The sequence below is a fragment of the Octopus sinensis genome, linkage group LG2 (genome assembly GCF_006345805.1).
Source record: "Octopus sinensis linkage group LG2, ASM634580v1, whole genome shotgun sequence".
In the NCBI taxonomy this organism is placed as follows: domain Eukaryota; kingdom Metazoa; phylum Mollusca; class Cephalopoda; order Octopoda; family Octopodidae; genus Octopus; species Octopus sinensis.
In genome coordinates this window covers 95740610-95766559 of record NC_042998.1, presented here as the reverse complement: position 1 = coordinate 95766559, position 25950 = coordinate 95740610, and the positions used below count along the sequence as shown (strand labels likewise).

Here is a 25950-nt window from a genome sequence, read left to right as displayed (position 1 = left end):
AAAAAAAAATTATTGCTTATTTAAAGTGGAATGAAATATAGTTAAAAGGAAAAACAGAAGAGCAACTTAGTTGATGCTAAGTTGGTTTTTGGCACGATTTCATTCTTGAACTGTTTGTTTCTCTTTAGCGTGAATTTATATATCCATGTTTTATTATTGTTAATTCACTACTGAAGAGAAAGATTAAAGTGAGGGGAAAAAAAAAAAAAATCAACTCTGTAAGTAGTAGTTATGTAACTGCAAGCATTACTGTATCTAATAACATGATCTAGTTGTTTAGTAGGAGACCAGCTTCAACTATGTAACAATTAGTAACAAGAGGATTTACCTAATTATCAGACTGGGAATATGGAAGGCAAGTTAATAATTGCTTACTGGCATGAATGAGAATCAGCAGTTGTATGTAGGAATCCTTGTAGTAGTATGTTACGAAACACTGAAGAATCACACAATATCGAAAATACAGTATATAAATAAATTTAACTTATGGGTCTCTTGCATATCGCAAAAACTAATATAAAATTAGAGAGTGGATGTAACTATAAATTAAAAAAAAAAGGAAGGTTTCAATTCTTGAATATTAATTATTTATATGAATATGTGGACCAATTTCCTCAAGGCACCAACAGTTGCGAATAATTACATTCGAATTTGGCAAAATAATAAAAGAAATTTATGAAGGTGTAGAACCCTAAATAGTATTTAGAATAAGTTATAAATTCAATATCTGTTTCAGTAAATGTTGAGTCTTAGATAATTCAACTGCATATGATTAAGTTTTACTGCTTTTCTTGAATTGTAAAAGTTTAAACTACATGTCTAGTCACTTCCCTGTAATGGAACATTTTGACTTCGGAAATAAATATAACAATAGTTTTTTAACATGCCTTGAATCATAATAATAATGATTTCAAATTTTGCCACAAGGGCAGCCATTTTGGGGGAGAGGATAAGTCGATTACATCAACCCCAGTGTTTCACTGGTACTTAATTTATCAACACTGAAAGAATGAAAGGCAAAGTTGACCTCGGTGGAATTTGAACTCAGAATGTAGCAACGGACAAAATGCTGCTAAGCATTTCGTCCAGCATGCTAACAATTCTGCCAGCTCACTGCCATAATAATAGTAACAATAATCCTTTCTACTATAGGCACAAGGCCCGAAATTTGAGAGGAAGGATAGTTGATTACATCGACCCCAGTGTTTCACTGGTACTTAATTTATTGATCCCAGAAGGATGAAAGGCAAAGTCAACTTCGGCAGAATTTGAACTCAGATCATCAAGGCAGATGAAATACAACCAAGCAATTCGCCTGGCGTGCTAACAATTCTGCCAGCTCGCCACCTTTATAATAGTAACAATATTAAAAATATTTACTGTCACATAAGATGATGCAATAATGCTGGAGGGAAACACCTTAGTAGGAAAGTTAAATAAAATGTATATATATATATATATACACATAAACACAGTGAAATATTTACTGTGAAAATGAAAAACAGAAACACCCAACATTGTAATAACTAGAACGTATTACGGAAGGATATTATGTAGGTCACAAGACTAAAGTTTGTTAAAGTGTTAATCAAACAGCATTCACCTAGAACTCCATAGATATTTTATCATTCAATATTGGAAATATTAAAAGTAAATGCAATCTTTCGAAAGGTGATCAACAAAGAAAAGAGAGAAATGTATTAAAATTGGTACAATGAACCATTGTCTGCAATCTGTTATATCACATTATTTATTTTATTTTTCTAAACATCATTTATAATTAGTTATATTTATATCAAGGTATTTCAGGTGAGCATATTGCTATATCTATAAATCTAAAATGAATTATTAGGAAGACATCAAATGTTCAGGTTATGGAGGGTGGAGTTGTTGTTGTTAAATAAAAAAGGAGTAAAAGCACTTTGTGATTTTTTTTCTTTTTTAGGTTAGCAAATCATATCAAGTAACTACAAAAAAAAAAAAAAATTTCCACTTAGAAAGTGCATTTAATGTCTATAGATAAAAATTAGTCTATATATGGCAGTATTTATACACATTGCTATGAAAATATCAAGGCATTCAATGAACATTAAAAGATTTCATTTGTTAAAAACATAGTGAATTTGGGTGGGTGGTTTTCATACTATAGATTAAAAATTTAAAGACAAAATTACAAAAAAGTGTCTTATGTATGAAATCTATAATAGAACTATGTATGTCACTATGTTTACTCACAGCTAAATTCAACTAGCTCTAGGATATAAAATATTAGAAGTTCAACAGAGTGACCCTAGTAAAAATGACTTGGTAGCATTTGACTGTGAATGCAAATGGCAAAGATAATCTCATGAAAAAAGAAAGCAGTCACTCTTATGAATTTTCTGTTGGTACAGAAAATATGCTCCGAAATCACTTACATGTATAAAAATCATAAAATTCTCACGAAATGCTAAAAAGATGGTTAAATATCACAGATCTGTGTGGTGTGTTTATGTGTGTGTGTGTTTATAACTTTCTGCCTTGTTACAGTTAATTACAAACTGCATTCATTAATGTTCCAATTCATTCACCTTAAGATTAATTTGAAAAAGGAAAAAACTTCATTAGCACTAATTACATTCATAGGATTCTTCAGATATCTGAAAAAAAAAATGTTATAACTGCAAAAATAAATAAAGAATTCCAAGTAAAAATGTCACTAATATTTACAAATTTTAATTCACATGTTCTTGTAAGGTTTGTTTGATTAACTACTTCCAAGACATCCACAAATTGTTTCTTTTTTTTTTTGTAATGCAGTTGAGGAGAGAGTATATATGTGAACTAGTTATTTTCTGATGATTGCATAGGTTAAATGGCACTAGTAATCATGATAAAGGTGAAAGTAAAAAATAAGTCTCTTAAATAGATATGAACTATTATTAAGGCAAGTTAGGTTAACAGTAACAGGTAACAGGGCATACCATGGGTGGATTAGGATTTAAACATTGGAAACAAATTAATCCAGTACTATATTCTATCAGCCATTTCACCTCTCAATACTGTAGTTTCTAATTTAGCTACAAAGCTAGCAGTTTTGAGAAGAGCAGGGCAGTCAATACCATCAACCTTAGTATTTGACTGATACTTTATTTTATTTACTCTGGAAGGATACAAAAGCCAGACTGATCTTGGAATATGAATCCAAAATGTAAAGAGTTAGAAGAAATACAAAACATTTTGTCCAATGCTCTAATGGTTCTGCCAAGGTGTGTTTACAAAGGTAGTTAAATGTTACCATCAAACATTTTACACCGGTTGAAATATTGTGATTTATTTAGCATGGACTGACAGAAAATAGGAAAAGTTATAATGAAGTATTAGTAAGGCATACTCTTATACATTTAAGGTGCTGAGAGTCCCCCATCCCACCTGTTCTATTACAAACCTATAAATGTATCTAATTCGTACTGAAAATATACATTTTTTTTTTTTTGTTAATCAGCCACTAACCAGGGACATAATGGAATGATAATCCCTAGATGTAATCAAAATAAACATTTGGATAGGATTATAAGTAACCTAAGAGCTGTTGATCTACGACTTTAGAGGCTGTTTTGATGGATCTTTTGAAATGTCATCTTTGTCTAGAGTATCTTTGTAAGTGTTATTAAGATCTGGAGAGCCTGCTTTCCGACCACTTTTGTTCTTGTATAAATGCCATAATTCTTTCACTAAATCAACTAGAACCAAGTCTGTGGAGTTCTTAGAAACAAGGCGTAATACAAAAAATCCGTCATCTCGCAGATAGTCTGTTGTAAAACGATGCACCAGTTTCTTGTCTTCACTTGTGAATATATCCTCTGAAGACTTCAAATATTTAGCGATATAATTAACATGAGACTGACGGAAAATTGTGCGATAAATCCATAACAATAAATTGCCACATGTAACTATAGAAATAAAGACTAACCAAAACCAAAGAAAAATGAAGATTTTTTCATTAAATAGATTAACAGGAAGAACACACTGGACAGTGAAACGTTGAATGTTCTGTAACTGCCTTATCTCAAAATCACAGAGAGTCACACGAGGGAATCTGACGGATTCTTTCCAAGGAACCTTATTACGTACCATTTCAAGAACTTCATAACCATATACTGAAAACTGGTTAGACATAAAGGCATTCAATAAGAAAAACTGTCCAATGACATTTGCAGCATACAGAGCTTTCACACAAACATAGAATCCAACCAAAAATGTCCCTTCTCTTTTTGAACACATCAGACAGCAAACTTTTGTCATTTTCTGCCTCATTCGTACAACATAATTCATTTTATATTCGCGGTAGGTTTCCAGCCAGCGATCCATGTAAAACGCTATGTGTTCAATAGTTTTCTGACGGTCTTCAGGGGATCCAAGTTGAGTTTGTTCAGCCAAGTCAACAACTCGCTCTAAATTAACACCAGATACACTGCTTAACAACCTCCAGATTATGTTAGGAAACTGAAAATGAAAAGAATATACATATATTAAGAAACTGAAAACTTGGAAAGCATAAATGTGTAAGAAAAAAAAAATGGTGAAAGACAACTTCAGTTTCCCCCAAATTACTTACAAGACAATTTTAGAAGTATGATTCCAAGTTAGAATAAAAAAAACAAAAACAGACATCTATCACAAGCCTAAGGCCAAAATTTTTTGAAGGAGTGGGATACTTCATTAAAACTAGCGCGGTACTTGAATGGTGTTTTAACCTCCATCCCAGAAGGATAGAGGTTAAAATTGACTGTGAATTCAGAATGTAAAAGGAACATAAATATCAATTTGGTGCCTGAAAACATTAAAACTCATAAAAAAATGTTTTTTAAAAGCATCGATGATTTGGTAATCAATGCAGAAACATGGGCCAATGAGGTGACTCATCTGTGGTCACTCAACTTGTCATAAGTAGCAGCTAAATTTCCTTCTAATAACACCTCACCAACTCAGGAAAGAACACAATGAATAATATGGATCTAGTTTTATTCTAGATAGCAAAAATGGGATGATAGCCACAGCTAGAATCCTTGTAATAATAGGACAGCTTGATTAGGGCTGCTCTGGATCTAAACAATAACAACTGCAGGTACAAAGAAATAAATTGATAAAGGAAGAGAGTCAGGTGAGGAAATATGGATATCGAAACAGAATGTAAGAAATATTATTCTGGCTTGAATTTGAATCTTGTATATTGAGAAAATAGGACTTAAAAGCATTACGTAAAGATTCTAAATAAATTTGCATTTTTCTTTATTTAAAAAATTTTTTTGAAATAAATAACACGAAATTGAATGAAATTTTGACTTGTAATTTCATAATTCTACTTCCTTTGTAAGTGGCTTCAGGAGAAGGATGAACATCTAGTTTTACTTCGAACAATATGAAACAGTTTCCTTGTGTCTATAAATCAACAGTGAGACAACTATTTAACCCTTTAGCATTCAGATTACCCTGCCAAATGTTCTGCTTATTTATTCACATTGTTTTGAACTAATCATGCATTATTTTGTAGCTCTGAGATTTTGATGATGTGAATATATTTTTAGAATATCGTAGGGTAGTTTAAACATAAAACAGGTAGAATATTTTGAGTCTGAAATGGCTGGTTTGAATGCTAAAGGGTTAATTACTATTTTTATATTGTCTGTCTTGTAAAATATTATTTCAGTTTATTACTGTTTTGTGCCATATTTACCAGGTTTAAGTACTTGAGTTGAGCCTGAAGTACGAACTGTAGGTCTGAGTCAAAGCCATCATCACTTAAAACATCCACTTTTCTATATACACATGGGTTGGATGGAATTTTTGAGGCAGATTTTCTACAGCAGTATGCCCTTTCTGTCATAACCCACACCTGTTTTCAAGTGAAGTAATATTTCCCCATGACCAGACACGTTTTCATGGAAGTTTCATAATAAGAAGCACTGCTAGTGTAACAGCAACACTCATTTGTGACTATCATGCCAAGTCAAGGAGACATCAAATTCAAAAATTTGATGACTGGCACCCATGCCAGTGGGGTGGTAAGAGCACCATCTGAGTGTGATCGCTGCCAGAGCAGCTGACTTCTGTGCCGGTGGCACATAAAAAGCTCCATTCAAATGTGATCATTACCAGTGTTGCCTTACTGGCACGTGAAAAACATTTGAGCGAAGTCATTGCTGGTGCCACTGGACTGGCTCCTGTGCAGGAGGTATGTAAAAAACACCACCTGCGCGTGGCCATTACCAGTACCGCCTGACTGGCCCTTGTGCCAGTGGCACGTAAAAGCACCCACAACACTCTCAAAGTGGTTGGCATTAGGAAGGGCATCCAGCTGTAGAAACACTGCCAGATCAGATTGGAGCCCGGTGCAGCCATCTGGTATGCCAGTCCTCAATCAAATCATCCAACCCATGCTAGCATGGAAAGCGGACGTTAAACGATGATGATGTTATATATATATATATACATATATACATACACACATACTGGTTTCTTTCGGTTTCTGTCAACCAGTTCCATTCACAAGGCTATAGAAGATGCTTGCCCAAGGTGCAATGCAGTGGAACTGAACCTAAAATCATGTGGTTCGGAAGCAAATTTGTTATCACACAGTCACACCTACACCTGTGGCATGCATAAATATGGCAGGCAATGTTCAAACTGTTTGAAACAAGATAGATGAAGTTGAAGTTAGATATTGTTTTATTCAAATTACGATGAACGTAAACAAATAAACGAAGTTTGCTTTAGATGTCTTAGAAAGTTAAAGAAGAGATTTTAAATTCTCAAACGCAGAATAATACTAATAACACAGCCTGAACAGGATAAGGTACCCCTATTTTGCAGAAAAAAATTAAAACTATATCTTACCTTAAAAAGAAATGCCATAAAAAGTAAAATCAAAGGGGTCCACTGATAGTAAGTAATTTCTGCATCGGAACGTGCAGTGATGTCTGTAGGTATGATGTCGTTCATTGATATGTAGTAGGTATTTGAAATCCAACAGTATGATTTCACATACTCGACATAATGTCCAGGAAATTCAGCAGGAGCCCAACAATGAATTGGGTCTCCAACATACTGTGTTGTTGTGACTACGATAGCAAAGAGAACAAGTAGAAAAACTGTCCACAAATGATTGAGCCGATCGCCCCAGTCATCATTGGTGCTGCCTCGCAGTCTCGACCATGACATAAACCCACCAAGTATTGAGCCAATCCTGGAAAGAGAAATAGAAATAAAAATAGAAATATATTAAATATGAAAACTTGAAATAATAAAAGCCAAATTAGTTATGGTTATTGCCATAAATGATACTATTTAGAACATGACCATTATAAAGTACATATTTACTACTGGTATGTGAACCAACGAATTCCTTTAGTACACCATACACATTAAATTCATTTGTTGCAACTTCTGGTTTTCTATGCTAGCATGGATTTGGATGGCTACATATTTGAAATGATAATTTACATCTGAATGCTCTTCCTGTCACTAACCTATACTGGTTTTTTCAAGGGATTTTTTTTTTATCCCACTGGTTTCCAAAGCACAAGTAGCAAGCCAAAGTCATAATATCAATATTTACTGGTTTCAGTCATTTGACTGCGGCCATGCTGGAGCACCACCTTTAGTCGAGCAAATCGACCCCAGGACATTCTTTTTAAGTCTAGTATTTATTCTATCGGTATCGTTTGCCGAACTGCTAAGTTACAGGGATGAAAACACACCAGCATTGGTTGTCAAGCAATATTGGGCGGACAAACAGACACAAACATATACCGCAAATCTTCGAGTATAGTCTGCCCTTGAGTATAATACACAGGGGATTTTTAGGGGACTGTACCTCCGAAACACCTAAACCATGAGTATATTACACACTCTTTCTCTAACCTGAGTCGTGCATAATTAAGCCAGCAGCACCTAGTCGAACAAACACTTCCGCGCATGCATAATACAATAATGGTGATGTTCTCAACTGTTACATGGGAATATAAATATGTTTGCAAATTGTTTTTGTTATATGTTATTCTGTGTTCTGAATACTTTTATTTTAATAAATGTTGCTTACTGCAAGTTATGGATGATTTTTTTTATTACTTCATTGCCGGACAGCAAATAGAGTTTTGGACATCGCTTAGAAAATATTTTTCATTTTTAACCTCGTATATAGTACGCACTAGGGATTTTTCCCCAGTCTACCAAATCCACTCACAAGGCTTTGGTGGCCCAAGAGTATAGTAGAAGACATTTGCCCAAGGTGCCATGCAGTGGTTCTGAACCCAGAACCATGTGATTTGTAAGCAAGCTACTTACCACACAGCCACTCCTACACCTATGTACACAACATTTGCATAACATGCATATCTAAGTTTTGCATGATACATGCATATCTAACACAAGCATGCCAGCATCTACAGCAATAATCAAACAAAATACAAAACATCATTCTAATTACTGTTCGAACTTGAATTTGTAAAGCTACCCAAGCTACAAGATAATGCATGGTTACCTCAAATATGAATAAAATATGCATTATACTTGACAGAATAATTTGAATAATAAATAGAACATTACCAAATTGGGGTTAGTACTAACATTTAAGAGACCATTAGTAAAGTGAAGTCAGTACAAACATGGTTAATAGACCATAAGGTAGGTCAGAATATTGGAAGAGTGGTGGTTTTTGACTTGACTCCACCTGACTTCCCCCCCCCCACAGTCAACAATACCCAAATCCAATGAATTAAATTTTCATTTTTCCACCATGTACGGGGGACAATATAGTCATTTTAAACTGCTGCATTTTTCATAATGTATTTATTTCTTGATAGCTCTCTACTACCTTATATATTAAATTATGTTAACACTGAACTATATTGTTCCAAAGAGTATCTTTAAATCATAAATCTATAAAGAATTCTATTTTCCTAAAGCAATAAATGTGCAATGGCAAAAGAGATCAGAATAAGACTGAAATGTGTTAAGAGTTGCCAGGAAAAAAAAAAAAGAGATTAGTAATTAACTACCTTTGTAGTAGTATGGTTACAAAGTAACTTCCAAGACAAAACCCCTTATATGAGTGGGTGGGTGGAGGTAATATTGAGAGCACTGGTTTTATGCAAAGTGATGAGAGCTTAAAAAGGAAGACAGGGGAGATGCATGGGTACCCTGTTTGGAAGAGGAGGAGTATTGTGATGAAGATGTGTCGTTAGAGTGTACCCACAAGTTACAGGAAGAGGAATAATGAGAAGTGGTACGACTTCATTTATTCCAACTTAACTAATATTGTAAAATGATTTTGGTATACTTATGAGTTTTCCATAAAAAAGATGATTAAATTAAAAAAGAGAATAGTCATAAAAATTATCAATCTGACTAACAGATGTAAAAGAATAAAATTTTCCCATGGAACAATAAAATTTATCTTAAAAATACCAATTGTGTGAAAAAAATTTTTCCCCCCAAATCAGTCATAAAAATGCCAAAGCTGAAGGGTAGAACTAAAAGACTATTAATAATTAACTGCAAACATGAGAAAAAAATGGAATAAAATTGTTTTAGCTTTCCAGTGGGAACTACACTATTATTGTTTCATATGAATGATCAATAAAAAAACAGAGAAGCTCAAGATATTGGAAGTGTTGATTTTGGTATTAAGAAAAGTGCTTTCTTACTTTCAGAGACATTTCTAATTGTACAGGTAAATATAGGGATTATTATTTTGGACATTGTACCTGTTACATAACTTCCAGACTTTTCACCATTATCACCTGATATATAATTTTTTTTTTTTTACTATTTATAATTTTCCAGATACTTTTATCTGAACGCAATGCCTTCCTCTCACACAATACAATTACACCTACACAATCATATCACACCCCCTACTATCCCATGCCACTACACTCCTGTACTTACACACCACACATCCCATCCCACCATAGACACACCTCTCCCTGGTTAACTCTATTCACAGATAACTTCCTGTACATACACCACCTATGCCTTCCCTTCTAACTTCCCTCCTAACAAACTGCTTTCCTATCTGGCCCTGTCCCCGCACCTCATGGCCAACTTACCTAACCACTTTTTCTCATATTTATTCTGCTTTCCCTTATTTAAGTATTAAACTAATACATTTATTATAAACTTGTACCTCCAGTTTTTTTTTTTTTTGGCTCATTGTCTAAGTATAGGGATGATGCTCAATGAATGCTCAATGAAAGAAGAATATTGGAATTTGATGTTAGTTGAATTAACCCTTTCGATACCAACTGGGCTGAAACCGCCTCTGGCTCTGTAGTACAAATGTTTTGTTTTCATAAGTTTTGAATTAAAATCTTCCACAAAACTTTAGTCACAATTTATGCTCTTAACCCTAGATTAATAACTAAATTATTTTACTAAATCCTTTGTTATATTTAAAATTAACTGAAAGAAACAGAGCATCTCAAAATAAATATAGTAACGAAAGGGTTAAGACAGAACTAGGTTCAAATCAAAGAAAACACAGGAAGAAGTTATCAATACAGTCTTAAATATTATTTTCGTCTTTTTTATTTTCTTAATGTTATTAATTCTAATACCAAATAATATTTGGAACCAGTAGGCATTACCCATTTGCTTATCTGTACACTTCTTTTACCTGTATATCATTTAATTGGTTGAAATATTATCAGATATAGGATACAAGTGATAAGAAATACATTTGGAAAGTATATTAGTAGAATATACACATGTCAAAAGAAATGTCATTTACAGTAAGAAAATGTTTTCTTTGATCTAATCTTGCTACTTCAACATCTCGAACTTCTGTTCCTTTATTGATCTTTCATAAAATATGGAATAATGGAATAGCTTCAACTAGGAAAGCTAAAATTTACATCTTTTCTCATTGTCTTCTATGCTCATCAATTTTTAACGTCCGTTCTCCATGCTAGCATGGGCTGAACAGTTCGACCGGGGATCTGGGAAGCCAGAAGGCTGCACCAGGCTCCAGTCTGATCTGGCAGTGTTTCTATAGCTGGATGCCCTTCCTAATGCCAACCACTCCATGAGTGTAGTGGGTGCTTTTTACATGCCACCAGCACAGGTGTCAGGCGAGGCTGGCAACGGCCACGATCGGATTGGTGCTTTTTACGTGCCACCGGTACGGAAGCCAGTCTAGGCGGCGTTGGCATCGGCCACGTTTGGATGGTGCTTTTTACGTGCCACCGGCACAGGGATCACAACTGCAGTTTCCATTGATTTTTGATGTTGGTGTCCTTGACTCAATGGATCTTGTATGAATCAGAATTTGTAAAAAGCAAATTTTCTATGTCAAGAAGGCCTCCTTGCTGCCAATTCTCACCTATTTCCAAGCAAAGTAATATTTCTCCACAGCCTGACAGGTTTTCATAAAAAAATGGTATGAAGGGCACCACTTGTATGATAGTGAAGCTCATTTACAAAAGCGAGCATATACATGTGTGTGTATATACACACACATACATGTGCACACACACTGTGGGCCTCTTTTTTCTTTTTTAGTTTCCACCTACCAAATTAAGATTTTGGTTGACATGGGGCTGTAGTAGAAGACACTTAGCTGCAATGCAGTGGAACAGTACTTGAAACCATGTGGTGGGAAGTGAGTAACCTTCTTAACCATATGCCTGTGTCAGTTATTAACCTCATATATACATTTTACTTTATCCTGCAATACACCTTCTTTCATTCTGTCCAACATTTATTCAACATAATCACTAGAGCAAAGACTACAGGCTGCACCCATTTAACCAGGCTAAAAATAAGCAGCTCAGCTATTTCAATATAACTCAAATTATTAGCTGGAATGTACGCTCTAAACTATGGAAAATATATAGCAGTACACAACAAATATGTGAGAGAAAATGTAGCTGCACTGCATCTCCTAATTTTTGTTTAGTAATCCTTCTGCTGAATTAGTGGAAATAAAAGTCAACGATTTTACTATTAAAACCTAAGTTCTGGACATTACTGGAAGAAAAAAAAATATTTTTAAGTTTGACAAATTGAAGTTACTTTGGGGGTCATTTGATCAACTAAATCACTTTGTAAAGAGTAACAAAATAAATTTAAACTGTGCATTAACCATTTTGTGATCATATTTCTAATGAAATACTCTGCTTATACATTTCAAATTATTAAAAATATTCAAGAATTTGGAGGGGATAGCTTAACCCATTAGCATTCACATTATTAAATGTAATGCTTATCTATTCACAACTCCTGGTCCATTGTCATTTCCTCAGTGAAGCCCAGCATCTGAAGATTCTTTCTCACCACTTCATCCCATATCTTCTTGGGTCTACCTACCTCTACTATAGGTTCCCTCCACAATTAGAGAGCTAACTAGTAAATTATTTGGGCCAGATGCAGCCAAGTTAAATGCTAATAGGTTCTCAGTTGGCACTTATTAAATAGTCATAAAAATAAGGCAGTTACATAAATAATTGCCAAAATGTGCTTGTGGTTAAATACATTTTCAGTAATTACTAACCATACCAACACTGAAATGGAACTTTAGATCCACTGGCAGGATTTGAACTTGCGACCTTGAGGTCAGTAGTCTAGCATATTAATAACTTGGCTTCCACAAGATTTTTTAAAGCTGTTTATTAAGTTTTCTGCAAGAAAGCCACTTTCTTGGCAAACAAACAAAATAATGGGAATAGCTCAGACAACAAACTGTCAATTGAAAAAAATGGAACAAAAGACTAAATCTTGATTAGAATTAAGGTACCAGGGTGGGGCAGGGTAATGCGGTCAGCAGACATTCTTAAATTCTACTAGGTTAGTCTGGCCTAGCCAGCTTTCAGGAATGGACAATAAAAAAAAAAAAATACAACACACACACATGTACAGGTTTTTTAAGTACAAGTGTAAAATATTTAATACTAGTATGTGAATATTTGAAAGCTGATGGACTAAACAATTGCTATTACCATCATTGTTTTCATGTCCATTTTTCCTGCTTGCATGGGTTAGATATTTGTTGAGGCAGATTTTCAATAGCTGGATGCTCTTCTTGTCACAAACTAACCTGTTTCACCATCATCATTTTAATGTCGATTTTTCATGCTGGCATGGGTTGGATGGTTTGACAGGAGCGTCACCAGGTTCCATAGCCTATTTTGACAGTTTCAACAGTTGGATGCCCTTCTTAATGCCAACGACTTTATAAGAGTGTACTAAGTGCTTTTGATGTAGCACCAGCAAGTGCTTTTTACATGGCCCCAGCACCAGTTTACAAACATATTTCTCCAAGTCTTTCAAACACAAACAGCACAATGGCAGGACATGCTTTCAAGGAAAGCTGCAAATGGATGACACTATTTGTATGATGGTAACAGCAGTTAGTAATTAGCACAATATGTCAAAACAAACACACACGATGTGCTTCTGTCAGTTGTTGTCAACCAAATTCACATACAAGTCTAGGGCCAGAGTAGAAAATACTTGCACAATGTGTCGTCATGCAGTAGGATTGAACTTGTAACCACATGGTTGCAAAGAGAATTTCTCTACCACAAAGCCATGCCTGCACCTAATCAAGTACATTAATCATATTTTGTCTAACAAAAATATATCAAACAACTTGTTAACTGAAAATGTATCCCATACAAAGCAGTTAATTAGCAGAATTTAGTAACTTGGTTTCATAAGACTCCAGGTGTCCATGAAATACAGATTACACATACTTTCACAGATGAAATTTACTCACTAAGCATTTAAAAAAATTAATTAGTTTTGATTGAAACAAAACCCTATTATAGTCAAAACCAGCATAATCCTAATAGATTAGTATTAAAAGATTTGCCGATTAACCAAGATAGGATTTAAAAATTCAAACATATACAAAATAAGGAGCAAAACTCAACCATGTCACTTAAATTCAAATGGAGAGTTAAAACATGGTGGTTTCCTATGGTTGTGTGGTTAAGATTACTTTGCAACCATGTGATTTAGGTTCAGTCCCAGTGTGACCCTGTCTTCTTCAATTAGCCAAGGCTGACCAATGCCTTGTGAATGAATTTGGTAAATGGAGGAGACTGTGAAAGCCTGTCATGTATATGTGCGTATAGAGAGAGACCTTCAGAAAAAGTACCAGACTTAAAAAAGAAGAAATAAGTACTGGGGTGAATATGTTCAACTAAACTTTTCAAGGTGGTGCTCCAACATGGCCATACTCCAATGACTGAAACAAGTAAAAGATAAAAACTACAACCACCAATTTAGTACATCTCACATCCTCTCTGTTATATAGAGTATACAATTTCTCATTGACATCTAATAGGCAGCTGAAAGAAGCATACAATTTGGAGAATTCGCCATAATAAAAAGATCATATGACTCTCTAAAAGGTTAAAAGAGTTTAGCTGTCAGCATGTGTTTTTGGACTAAGTTGAGGAAGACCATTTATATTGACAATGCTAGGATGCTAATCATGTTAATCTTTCAAGCCACAAGACTGACTTTTGCTCTTTAACCCTTCAACATTCAGATTACTTTATCAAATGTAATGCTTATTTATTCCATGTTGCTTTGGATAAATCCTGCATTATCTCATATCTTTGCAATTTTTATTTTAACAATGTGATATGTTTTATTTTTTACAATGACATTGTAGTGTAGGTGTAAGAGGCCAGATCTATCCAGTTTTAATGCTAAAGAAGAATTTAAGTTTTTACTTTCATAAAAAAAAAAAAAATGAAAATAGTCTATCTCATAACCCATTCACTTAAATGGGTAGGAGTCAAAAACATCAGCAAAGATAGAGTGCTACCATCTGCAACAATTTATAAATCTAAACAAATATCAGTCATCAGCCTTGAAATAAATTTAACCATGAGAAAAAGTTTACTTTTCTTGTAAATAATTCAGTAAATAGCACAACTCAATGTGCTGGATGGATTAACATACACATACACACAGATACATAAAAGGGAAGAAATTAAAACCTTTATTTCTTTCTTTTAAGGCATAGTTACTGATTTATAGACAGTTAAAAGCTGTTGACACACAAACACACAGACATAGATAGAGCGTAGGCTGAAAGATATGAAATCATAAAGGCCTGTGGTGACAAACTGGTTTGACAAGAAAACAGTAAACAAGCCCTGAATTAGTAACTATAAAAGTTGATACAGTAGTCAGTGTACAAATATATGAAGATTTTATACCTCTACCAACAGACCACTATAGGTGTGTCTAAGAAAAGTAATATCAAAAAAATTAAAAAAAGCTTTACAACCAGCAAATCTCATAAGTTTTCATGTTATATAAATGACTAAGAGTTTACAATGAGATATTAATAACAAGCCTATACTGATAGGACTGAATAATAATGTCCAATAAAAGAATAATTCCTTAAAGAAACACTCAGTAACTCTGGTGGCATGAAGCTGACAATTGATTCTGGACATTATCATCTCTGGGACATAGAATAGGGCAGTGTAGTAGCAGAAAATCAGGGAAAATATCTTGAGTTTTGAGTTCAGCTTTGTTTTTTCATCCTTTCAGTATCACTAAACATCAACCAAATACAGTGGGTAGAGATAATCAAGAAACCCTTACCCCTCAAAATTACTAGCCATGTGCCTGTATAATGCCTAAACAAAGATTTTCATTATCAGCTAAAATGACTAGGGCAGAGGTTGAAAGGGAACGTTTATATGTTGGAAGTCTGCATTGAAGCTAACTGCTGACAAAGTTGCATTGCAAAGCTAGAATTTCTGAACAGCAGAACTTTATTATTTCTATAAAATATAATAAACCATTCATAAAAGAAAAATATCAAAATTTAAGAGGGATTTTTAGAATAAGCTATCTGCATTATTAGCTAATTGATTTTGATTTTTAATGCAAGACATAGAAGTTTTTATAAAATTTGTAATTAATTGAAAAGATGAATTTAATTGAGATAAAAATGTATTCCAGAATAATGATTTTCCCCTGAAGGTTTGTTCCGCTTGCAACATAAATGGTTGATGGATAAGTTCAACTACTTCATAGAAGAATAATTTAATGCCCAGAATTAGAAAGAATTAAAGCTGTAAAACCAAGTGCTCAGCATTCCTGTCTAAATTATCTCACCAATAGAAAAAAAAAAGTGTTCTGCCTGCATAGAATATATACAGCACTTTCTGCATCAGGTTTACACACAATAGCTGTAAATCATCCACATTAGTGATTCTCAACGAGTTTTTGCTTTTGGATCCCCCTTGATGCCCACTTTACTCCACTCAGATCCCTTTTTAGCCATTTGACATTGGAAAAATCCCATTATGATTTTATAAATAAATATTATTTGAAAGTATGTATAGAAAATTGTTAAAATAATTTGTGTATTGTAAGAAGTGTAACCAATTTGTTGCACATCATTCTTAACGTGGACCACTAAGGGTCATGCAGACTCCTGGTTGAGAATCAATGATCAACATAATCAGAAAATCTAGTAAGGACACACCATCTAGCCATGAGAGTGGCGTGGTTCACAGCAAGCACCAAACTCACAGACCCTGTTACATTATTCACTCAAATCTACAATCCTCTAAAACACTATCTCTCCCAATAAGCTCAGACGAAAAAAGAAATACAAATAACAGCAACCTCAATAGTGTGTCACAAAAAACAGTCAAGTGTTCTGAGGGATCAACCCATCTCTAATGTGCTCACCTCCAGAAACAGAATGGACAGTATGGCTCTCACCTAGGAAGAGGCATGGAATGCATGAAACAGGACTAAATGTGTCGCAAGTCACCTTATTAACTTAAGTATGTAAAATATAAATCATAAAAGTGGATTATATACATTCAAAAATGCATAAATATATATTTACTATTGAGTAACAAAAGTGGCAAGTTTTATTGGTTTATTAACTATTTAAATTTCATACTTTATAAAAGCTTAAGACTTTTAGATTCAATCAATACTGCATGCATACTTCTTTACTAAAACTCTTTACCAAATTAAGAATATTTATCAGTATAGAATACCTCTACATCATTGATCAAATTTCCTTTTTACAGAATTTCTAGAGATCTTCCTATATTTTCCAAACTCTTTTTGCTCCCAAATTAACAACTGTGAGCATCTAAGTAGGGAAGAGCAAACAACTTCAGACCAGATAGTGATACCAAGCCCATAGACCATTTTCACCCAACCACAATACTGTAGAGTGAGTCATTATTTCCCCTATTTCCAACATAAATTTTTATTCTTCAGCTATACTGAAAACATATAGCTCCATTCACTACAGAAGTAGTCTATGACTGCTCTGAACCATGCGCCTTTGCCCGACTCTCTCTCAACCAGCACATGATAAATTCAAGATGGCACTATTTCTTCCATAACAGACAGCAGCCTTAAATTAAACGCCTTTTCTAAAATTATCACAATAACTAATTTTTTCTTCCCAAGTTATCTAAAAACCTTTTCACTTTTCAGCAAATGAAGTCTTTTCTTATGAGAGTGCAAGAACTTGAATTTTACTGGATGGCTATACCACCAACAGAAAAACAAAGATTCTAACAGAACACAAAGAACTAAGTTCCACACATTCCGGTCAAAAAGGAACTTCAGAGCTATTTACAATAATACTACTTCAACGTATGATAATCACGTATATTGTTTATAAAATTCTTACTTTCTGGCATCGTATTTATATATCTTGCTGGAAAATATGACCTATGTTGTTCTTTGATTGAGAAGTTATATTATCTATAAAGGATATTGAGCTCACAGTTTAAAATGAAAAGATTATAGTGAAATTAGTACATTGATCCTATTCTAGTGTAAAATAGAATCTAAAACACAAATATTGAAAAGTTAAAATTAAAAAAATGAAAATTTAAACTATTAACAAATAAAGTCATATACAAAGTTTACTTTATTCATCACTACTTATTAGTTCCCAATGTACATACATATATTGTTCAAGTGATATAATACTGTTGTGGTTTTAATAATGATTCTCATTGTTGTTATAGGGTTTCAAATATCTAACACGGATTTGTAACAATCAAGCGCGCGCACACACACACACACATTATTATATATATATATATATATATATATATACACACAGACATAAAAGCACAATATATGTACAATGAACAAAACTCAGCCCTTGAATCGCTAACCTCTGCCGATAAACACTGAAAAATGCTTTTGTAGTTAAACACACACACACACAGAGGCGTGTGTGTGTTTGTATTTTAAAAACAGCTATACTGCTCTATTTCAGATTACTAATTATAAAGAAGTTAATTGCAAAATACATTTTACATATGTGTGAGTATACGTCTATCACCAATAGACATCTAAACGAACAGAGGAATTTGTTAAAAAAAAAAAAGATCAGGAAACCTCCTTCAAAACCAAGTTTTGCAGTCGTTAATGTAGGAGACATCGGTTAAACAAAGGCAGGAATGATCACAACTGGAATGCATTTGCAGAATGTGTGACAGAGGGCTAAACAACTGAACGGTCTCCACATCACCACCCAACACACTACATTCACTAAGCTCTGTCGTCCCAACGAACCATCGGTTTATTTTGCAAGGCCAGATTAATGGAAATAAATAAAATTATATGGCTTGAATGAGGAATAAGAAACATTATAAAGGCAATTTCAAGAGTGGCTTTTAAATAAAGGCTTAAACAGAAAAAGGCGGTAGATGCAGTCATAACAGAAAAGGGGAAAGAAAGTCAGCCTTAGTGTAGGGAGCTACAGTTTGCACCAACTGTAAGTCAATGGATAGCCAGTTTCTTACAATAATATTTTAGTTATTCTGTATATTAATTGCTGTCAGTTTGTGATAGTTTTATACTATATTATGTCTGGAAAGTTAAGGATATATTTCAAGTGGATTACAAAAACAAGTCACAAAGCAATCACGTTTTTTCCGGTCCAACTAAATTTTTCAAAAGGCAAAATTATATCAAGTAGTTCAAAATTAGGCTACAAGCAATGAACAAAAAAATGTTCATACTTTCTTGCCTCTAGTTATTTTCTTTACAAACTATTCTAGAACATACATTAAAAAGTATCTAAAACAGAACATCAAAAGAATATTGTTATATTGTTAAGATTTAGCAGGCAACCTCTGAATTATATATGTAAACAATAAGTGTACAGATTAGCGCTATTTCATCTGTCTTCATGTTCTAAGTTCAAATTCCGCCGAGGTCGACTTGGCTTTTCATCCTTTTGGAGTCGATAAATTAAGTACCAGTTGTGTACTGGTCGATCTAATCGAGTGGATCCCTCTCCCAAAATTTCGGGCCTTGTGCTTAGAGTAAAGAATAAGCGTACAGATTACCCATATATATAAAACTATAGTGTCTAGATACGCAAGAAAAGCCGGTGAGTGGATAAGAACAGTCATTGAGTCAGGGTTTGAACCTACATGGTATTTTGGGCATTATTTCAACATAGGCTTATTTATGAGTGAAAAAAAAATCTGTCAAACCGACAGGATTAATATTCAAAGCGTCGACCTTTTTTCTGTTACATAATGTATGAAACTCTGCTCGAGGATTACGTGATTAAGGGTAAGAAAAAGTATCTGTGGAATATTCTGTTGCTTAAAGAGTGTTGATTCAACTGAGAATGTAACTCAGTTGATCACACAAACTAGAATAATCATCGTCGAAAGCGACGGAGATCTACTTCACACACACACACACATTATGAATACAGAACGTGTCCATACAGAGTGATTTTGTAGGGAGAAAGAGAAGTATGATAGGCGAGCAGCAGATAGAAAAGGGAGTTACAGCAAGGAAATATGAAAATTAACAAAATACACAAACACCACATGTTCATGGAGGCAAAATAAAGGAAGGGTTCTCTTTCACAAGAAAATTACCGGGAAAAGATGAATATTTTAAATTATGGCTATGAATAAATAAATGTTAGAAAAGGCAGCTTCTAATTTGAGCTGTATTGTCAGGCAAAGAAAGATTTTATCATAAAAATAATTCTAAAAACTTACTCCTCGTCTGAACCCATAGCTAGAAAGAATTTTGAGGCACGGCTTGTCTGTAAGGTGTTTAAATACTGAGGACTGGTTACAATTTAATGAGAAAAACTTTTTACTTCTACCCACATATTATTGTACAGGTTATTTACTTTTCATGTCAAAAATGTGTATTGAAGCATGACAGGATATCAAATGTTTAGAAAGAGGAATGCCCGAACAATGAAAGAAAATAAAAAGGTATGAGTACATAGTTCATGAGAAACAACTTCATGATCTGCTCAAAACTGAATAGTCATTAATTTTAGAGGCGGTCAATGATATAACAACAAAAATAATTTTAACCGATATACAAACAAAAATAATCTTAAATGAACTTACATATCTGCTTTTTTAGCGCGGCTTCGGTAATGTGATTTTCCTTAAGTCAGAAATTAAAGGAACAAAAACAGAGGAATAAATAAATAATAATCACGTGGAGGTTTATTTAAAAGGGACCAGTAAAGTTCACTTGCGGCAATTAATTGGTTATTTTAGGTGGGGTTGTATATAATCAAAGGGGCTGACAATAATCAAAAAATTGTCAAGTTATCAAGTTTTAAAAATAAGGGAGGCGTTTAGTGTAATTTGTGTTGTTTTTTATCTTGCTGAACGAAATTGGGATTAATAAATTATATTGTCTATATTAACACCAATGTTGTTTTAGTACACGAGGTCCTGTAAAATTTTAAGTGCAGGCGAAAAATATCTATTAGCTGCCTGAGAGTAGTAACTCCATACTGATCGTGTCAAGTGAATGGTTAGAAAGAGGATTAACAACACTTAAATGTGGAGAAGGAGACATTGAAACATTCAGATGACAATCGGGCCAATGGCAGAGCAGCGTGTGTATGTGTGTGCGGAAATAAATCTGGTCGCTGGTACAGGGTAATTGTTTGTGTATGACTGACTGTGACAGAGAGAGAGAGAGAAAGAGAGAAGACATACACACACATAAAATAACAACACTTTCAATAGAGACAAAACGAAGTCTAGCTAATTTTTTTTTCTCTTTTAAAGAATGTCAAATGTTTGGCGGTGACGTATTTAGTTATTTGTTCTTATGTATGTGTATATATGAAAACGAAAATACTTTTAATTTTTAAAAAGAAAATTAATGCAAGTATTTTAAGTTTTAAAATAGTTGTTTTTAAACAAGACTGCAGAAATAAGAGTGGTTTACAGATTAAGATCCGGAGACGACGGCACATGTTAGATTACAAAGAGAGAGAGAGAGAGAGAGAGAGAGGGGAGTGTGGGCGAGGTGGTCTACTGAAACGCTAAGAGAAGTTATCGTGGTGGTGGGAGGGCTATGTGTAATTTAACTGTATGAATTTTCCTGAAAGGACTTCATACCAAAGTTTTTTGATCATCTTTTGTTAAAATGCAATATTATATTCTCTTGTATGCAAACACACACATATGGGGAGCGAGCTGATTTTCATATGGTTGCTGAATCATGGAAAAAAAAAGTACAAGACGAACGTGTCTCTTTTGTTCTAAGCTTCCAGCAGCAGCATTCTCAAAGACTCTCCAGGAAACTCAAGGAAGATACCATACATTTAGCTATGGATGTTTCGCATATTTTCATTGTATAGATATACATTCCAATTTCATATTGGGAGGCCGTTTAAATTTACGGATTGGAAATGACATTCACAGCGTTTTATTTTTTGCTAGCTTTTTGCATCAACGTTAGAAATATTCTCTCTCTCTCATTCTCTTTCTTCCTGTCTTTCTTTTTCTCTCTCGCTCTCTATTACTCACCGTCTTTCTTTTATTCTTTATCTATTTTGAATTTTCCCACTCTTTTTCCTCCTAACATTTACGTTAAGATTAAGCAAAAATGAAGGATTCCAACAGTTGACATTTTGTATTTACACAAATGCTAAAACAAAGTATTCTATATTCTTCTTCGTATTTTGTTTTACATACACCTTCTATACACTAATACACATTCTGTTTCGGGACATCTGAACATGTGTTCTTAGTTAATTTTACCATTTCAAAGCCATAGCTAGATTTTCTCACATAATTCCTCAATGCAGAATGGAAAGGGGATGTATCTAGTCATTCGAGTTTAATTTGACATTTTTGTTTTGTTCTACGTCTCATTTAAGCCGACAGTATTTATGACACAGATTTCGACAGTCTAAACCGAAATAGAATCGCCTCTTGACATATTTTCTAATGAAAATATATGCAAAAATATTTCACTCGTATATTTAATGCAATAACTTAACAGGAAACCTAAAAGTTTATTGTCTTATGAATGGAATACTCGGGAAGAAGTCATTGGCGGAAATATTAAGTTTGTTATTCTCGTATGATTCTACAACAAATCTTTGGAGACCATGACAGTCAATTGGATTGTTAGTCACTAAATGAATTGTAGGAGAGTATTGTAGTTCGCTTGAAGCATTGTGTATTGTTTGTAAAGAATAAAAAGTTTTGAAAGGTACAACAATGCACTATAATATAGACAATGGGCTATTTACCTGTTGTAATTTAGTCATCCATAGTCTGATATGATATTTCGGAATAATATTCCTTCTTCAGATATTCTTAGATGCAGTCGCTGCTATAATCGGTTTTCTAACGCCGTTAGTCGCTGCTATGATCGGTTTTCTATAATATAGACAACAGCCCATTGTCTATATTATAGTGCATTGTTGTACCATTGAAAACTTTTTTTTTAATGAATTGTACTTATTTTATGCGATCGGGAGTGATAAGACGTAAGTGGTCCTTTACGAGATTCGATCTCACAACATAGCAAAGCTAAATAGTATCTGGTGCAGTATCCTACTATATCTGCCACGCTACGCCGCTCCGGGTGTTGCCTTAATCATTGTTTTAATATCATCCTTTTCATAGCTCTAATATAAATATGATGCTCACATAAGATGAACAACCAAATTAGTTAATATTTTATAGTAATTGTTTAGTGAATTCAGTTAAATAATTCGAAGTCATTAAGCAAGTTATAATATGGAGGAAACTTACACAAAAAGTTCAAAACATTGTTGTATCTCTTTTACTCTTTTACTTGTTTCAGTCATTTGACCGTGGTCATGCTTAAGCACAGGCTTTAGTCGAGCAAATTGACCCCAGGACTTATTCTTTGTAAGCCTAGATATTATTCTATCGGTTTCTTTTGCCGAACCTCTAAGTCACAGGGACGTAAACTCACCAGCATCGGTTGTCAAGCGACGTTAGGGGGACAAACACAGACACACAAACATATACACACACATACATATATACCATGGGCTTCTTTCAGTTTCCGTCTACCAAATCCACTCACAAGTCGGCCCGATGCTATAGTAGAAGACACTTGCTCAAGGTGCCACGCAGTGGGACTGGACCCGGAACCATGTGGTTTGTAAGCAAGCTACTTACCACACAGCCACTCCTACGAGGATGGTCATTTTTTTTCCTCCAAATAACCACACGCACTATATACTCATTCTTTACTTCAGCCTTATTCTTATTCCTGTTTTAGTGTGATGGAGATCCATAGAAGAGGTCACAGAATGTGTGACGAAAGATTTCAGACAAAGGACACTAAAATAGGAATAAGGTTAAAGCTAAAGTGCAAAACGAATATGTAATACGTGTGGTTCTATGGCAAAACAAAAAAAAAAGAAAAGAAAAAAAACCATCCCCGAATACAACAATATCTGTTTCAACACATGATTTCACATCAGGAATCTTGCAAAACAAAGGCACAAACGTTCTACAAACACTTTTCTCTTTTATTAATCGGGATCTTTTTCCCTCTTCATTACACATGTGTCATTACAGCTATTGTGAAGCCGGATCTATTGAACACCTTTTCTTAAGGTATTCTTCGTTTAGTGCTTAATTGGTTAATGGACCCATCTATCTCTCTCTCTCTCTCTCTCTCTCTTTTTTTCTCTCTTTCCTTATCTCTTTCTTTCTCTTTTTCTTTCTTCGTTCCTTTCTTCCTTCATTTCTTCCTTCCTTTCTTTCTTCCGTTCTTTCTTCCTTTCTTTCTTCCTTTCTTTCTTCTTTCTTTCTCCCTTTCTTTCTTTCTTTCTTTCTTTCTTCTTCCTTTCTTTCTTCCTTTCTTCCTTCCTTTCTTTCTTCCTTTCTTTCTTCCTTTCTTCTTCCTTTTTCTTCCTTTCTTTCTTCCTTTCTTTCTTCTTTCTTCTTTCTTTCTTTCTTTCTTTCTTTCTTTCTTTCTTCTTTCTTTCTTTCTTTCTTTCTTTCTTTCTTCCTTTCTTTCTTCCTTTCTTTCTTTCTTTCTTTCTAACAAACGGTTCCGATTTGTAGCACTACATCCTTCCTTCCGTATATGCTCTGTTTTTCCCTTTGTCAACGTTTAACTACAAACTCCCTTCAGCTGATGAAACATCTCTTCACGCCTCAATCACATTTCCCACTAAATCATTCATACCAGACATACACCACATGTTTGAAAGCAAATGAGTGCACCTCAATGTAGTTGCTAGAACTGCTAAAAGTAGCGACCAAATTGCAACCTAACGTCTTAAAAAGAAAAAAATGCATACAAAAAGACGGGACGGTCACAATGGAACCCTCTTTGATTACAGATCCGCTCAATCGAAGTTGGCTTGTCTTCAACACTATACTTTCGTAAATTCATTAATAACACTCATCGAAAATCTTCATGGACTTCACAATCTTTGAAAACCATTCAACTGAGTAATAAAGCTGGTCTTTCTCTTTAGAATGTCAAAACTAATTCAGCTCCGAATAGTCGCTCATCCTTTTAGGTGAATACCCCATTCTAGTCCAGATTACATAACTGGAGCGAAGCAATTGAACCAGACACACAAAAATCCTCGATTACGTTAAAAATCTAATCGATAAGTATAATCTTTACAAAACGCTGCAATCACTAGCCCCAACGATGTTGTACTTTCTCTCCCCCCCCCCCGCTCTCTCAATGTTTGTTTGTGTGTGTGTGTGTGTGTGTTTCCTATTATAGCTTCAATGGTTTGTTAATCTTTGGATCTGCAAAGTGAATACCATTTCAGTCTAAAAGTTAACTGATGCGCTCTCTTTCATTGTCTCTATTGAATTCCAGCTTCTAAATCCTGTTCTAAACAACTCTAATCTCCAGACTTGTCTCCGAACTGGCTCCCTCTGGAATCCATCTTTGCACTCCGTACATTCCCTACATTGATATCTTTAATTTATGAATGTTTTCAAGCACTGTGAGTACTTCATATTTTTCTTGGACTAAAAACTACCAGAGTCTATCACAGCTTTACAAGTCAACCTGTTCTTCAAGTATTATACTGGTTCCTACATTTTTTTCTAATTAGTGCTTGCAAACAGATCTGTTTTGATGTTTTGCATACATTTCTATTTCTTTTTTACTTTATATCTCTTCCATCAATCCTCCTATATAGATTGCTAATACTTTCTGTAGAGAAATACATATCTAATACACTCTTACAAGAAGAAGGATGACAATGATTTCGAAGCTTCGGTCCACTAACCTTGGTCGGAGACTAGCAGTGTGAAAAATCGAAATCACTGTCACTCTTTTCTTGTAAAAGTACAATGTGCACACACACACACACACACACACACACACATCCAGCATACAAGCAGCTGAAATGGGGCTCCTTTGAAGTATCTCCGTTTTAACGTTACCCGACAGGCTGCCTAGCTCAGAGATCAGATCCTCCACACTGAGCGGTCACAGCTCCGGTACAACGGACATGTAACTGAAATGTCATAGGAGGGAATCGCAAGACGGATTCTTCAAGCCGAGCCAACCGGCAGGAAACTTAGGTCTAGACCAAGAATGAGTTGGCTGGAGAATATCTATAATTTCAGTTGGCCATGCTTGAGAGTTCATCAGGAAAGTCTAGTGACGGTTGCTTCTAATGGG

General features: G+C 34.4%; 1 protein-coding gene across 3 annotated transcripts; it reads right to left on the bottom strand.

The window, feature by feature from the left end:
- Positions 1-2724: 2724 nt before the first annotated feature.
- On the bottom strand, positions 2725-20861 carry LOC115228392 (innexin unc-9). 3 transcript variants are annotated; one of them, XM_036498516.1, is made up of 4 exons: positions 20400-20859; positions 13288-13293; positions 6877-7225; positions 2725-4485 (listed from the first exon to the last, which is right to left on the bottom strand). In XM_036498516.1, coding segments are annotated over exons 2-4 (1260 nt in total). In that variant the 5' UTR covers positions 13290-13293; positions 20400-20859; the 3' UTR covers positions 2725-3576. The 3 variants fall into 3 exon arrangements, with proteins under 3 accessions (XP_036354409.1, XP_029654848.1, XP_036354405.1); XM_029798988.2 differs by lacking the exon at positions 13288-13293 and having other exon boundaries at positions 20400-20861; XM_036498512.1 differs by lacking the exons at positions 13288-13293; positions 20400-20859 and adding an exon at positions 20034-20174.
- Positions 20862-25950: the final 5089 nt, after the last annotated feature.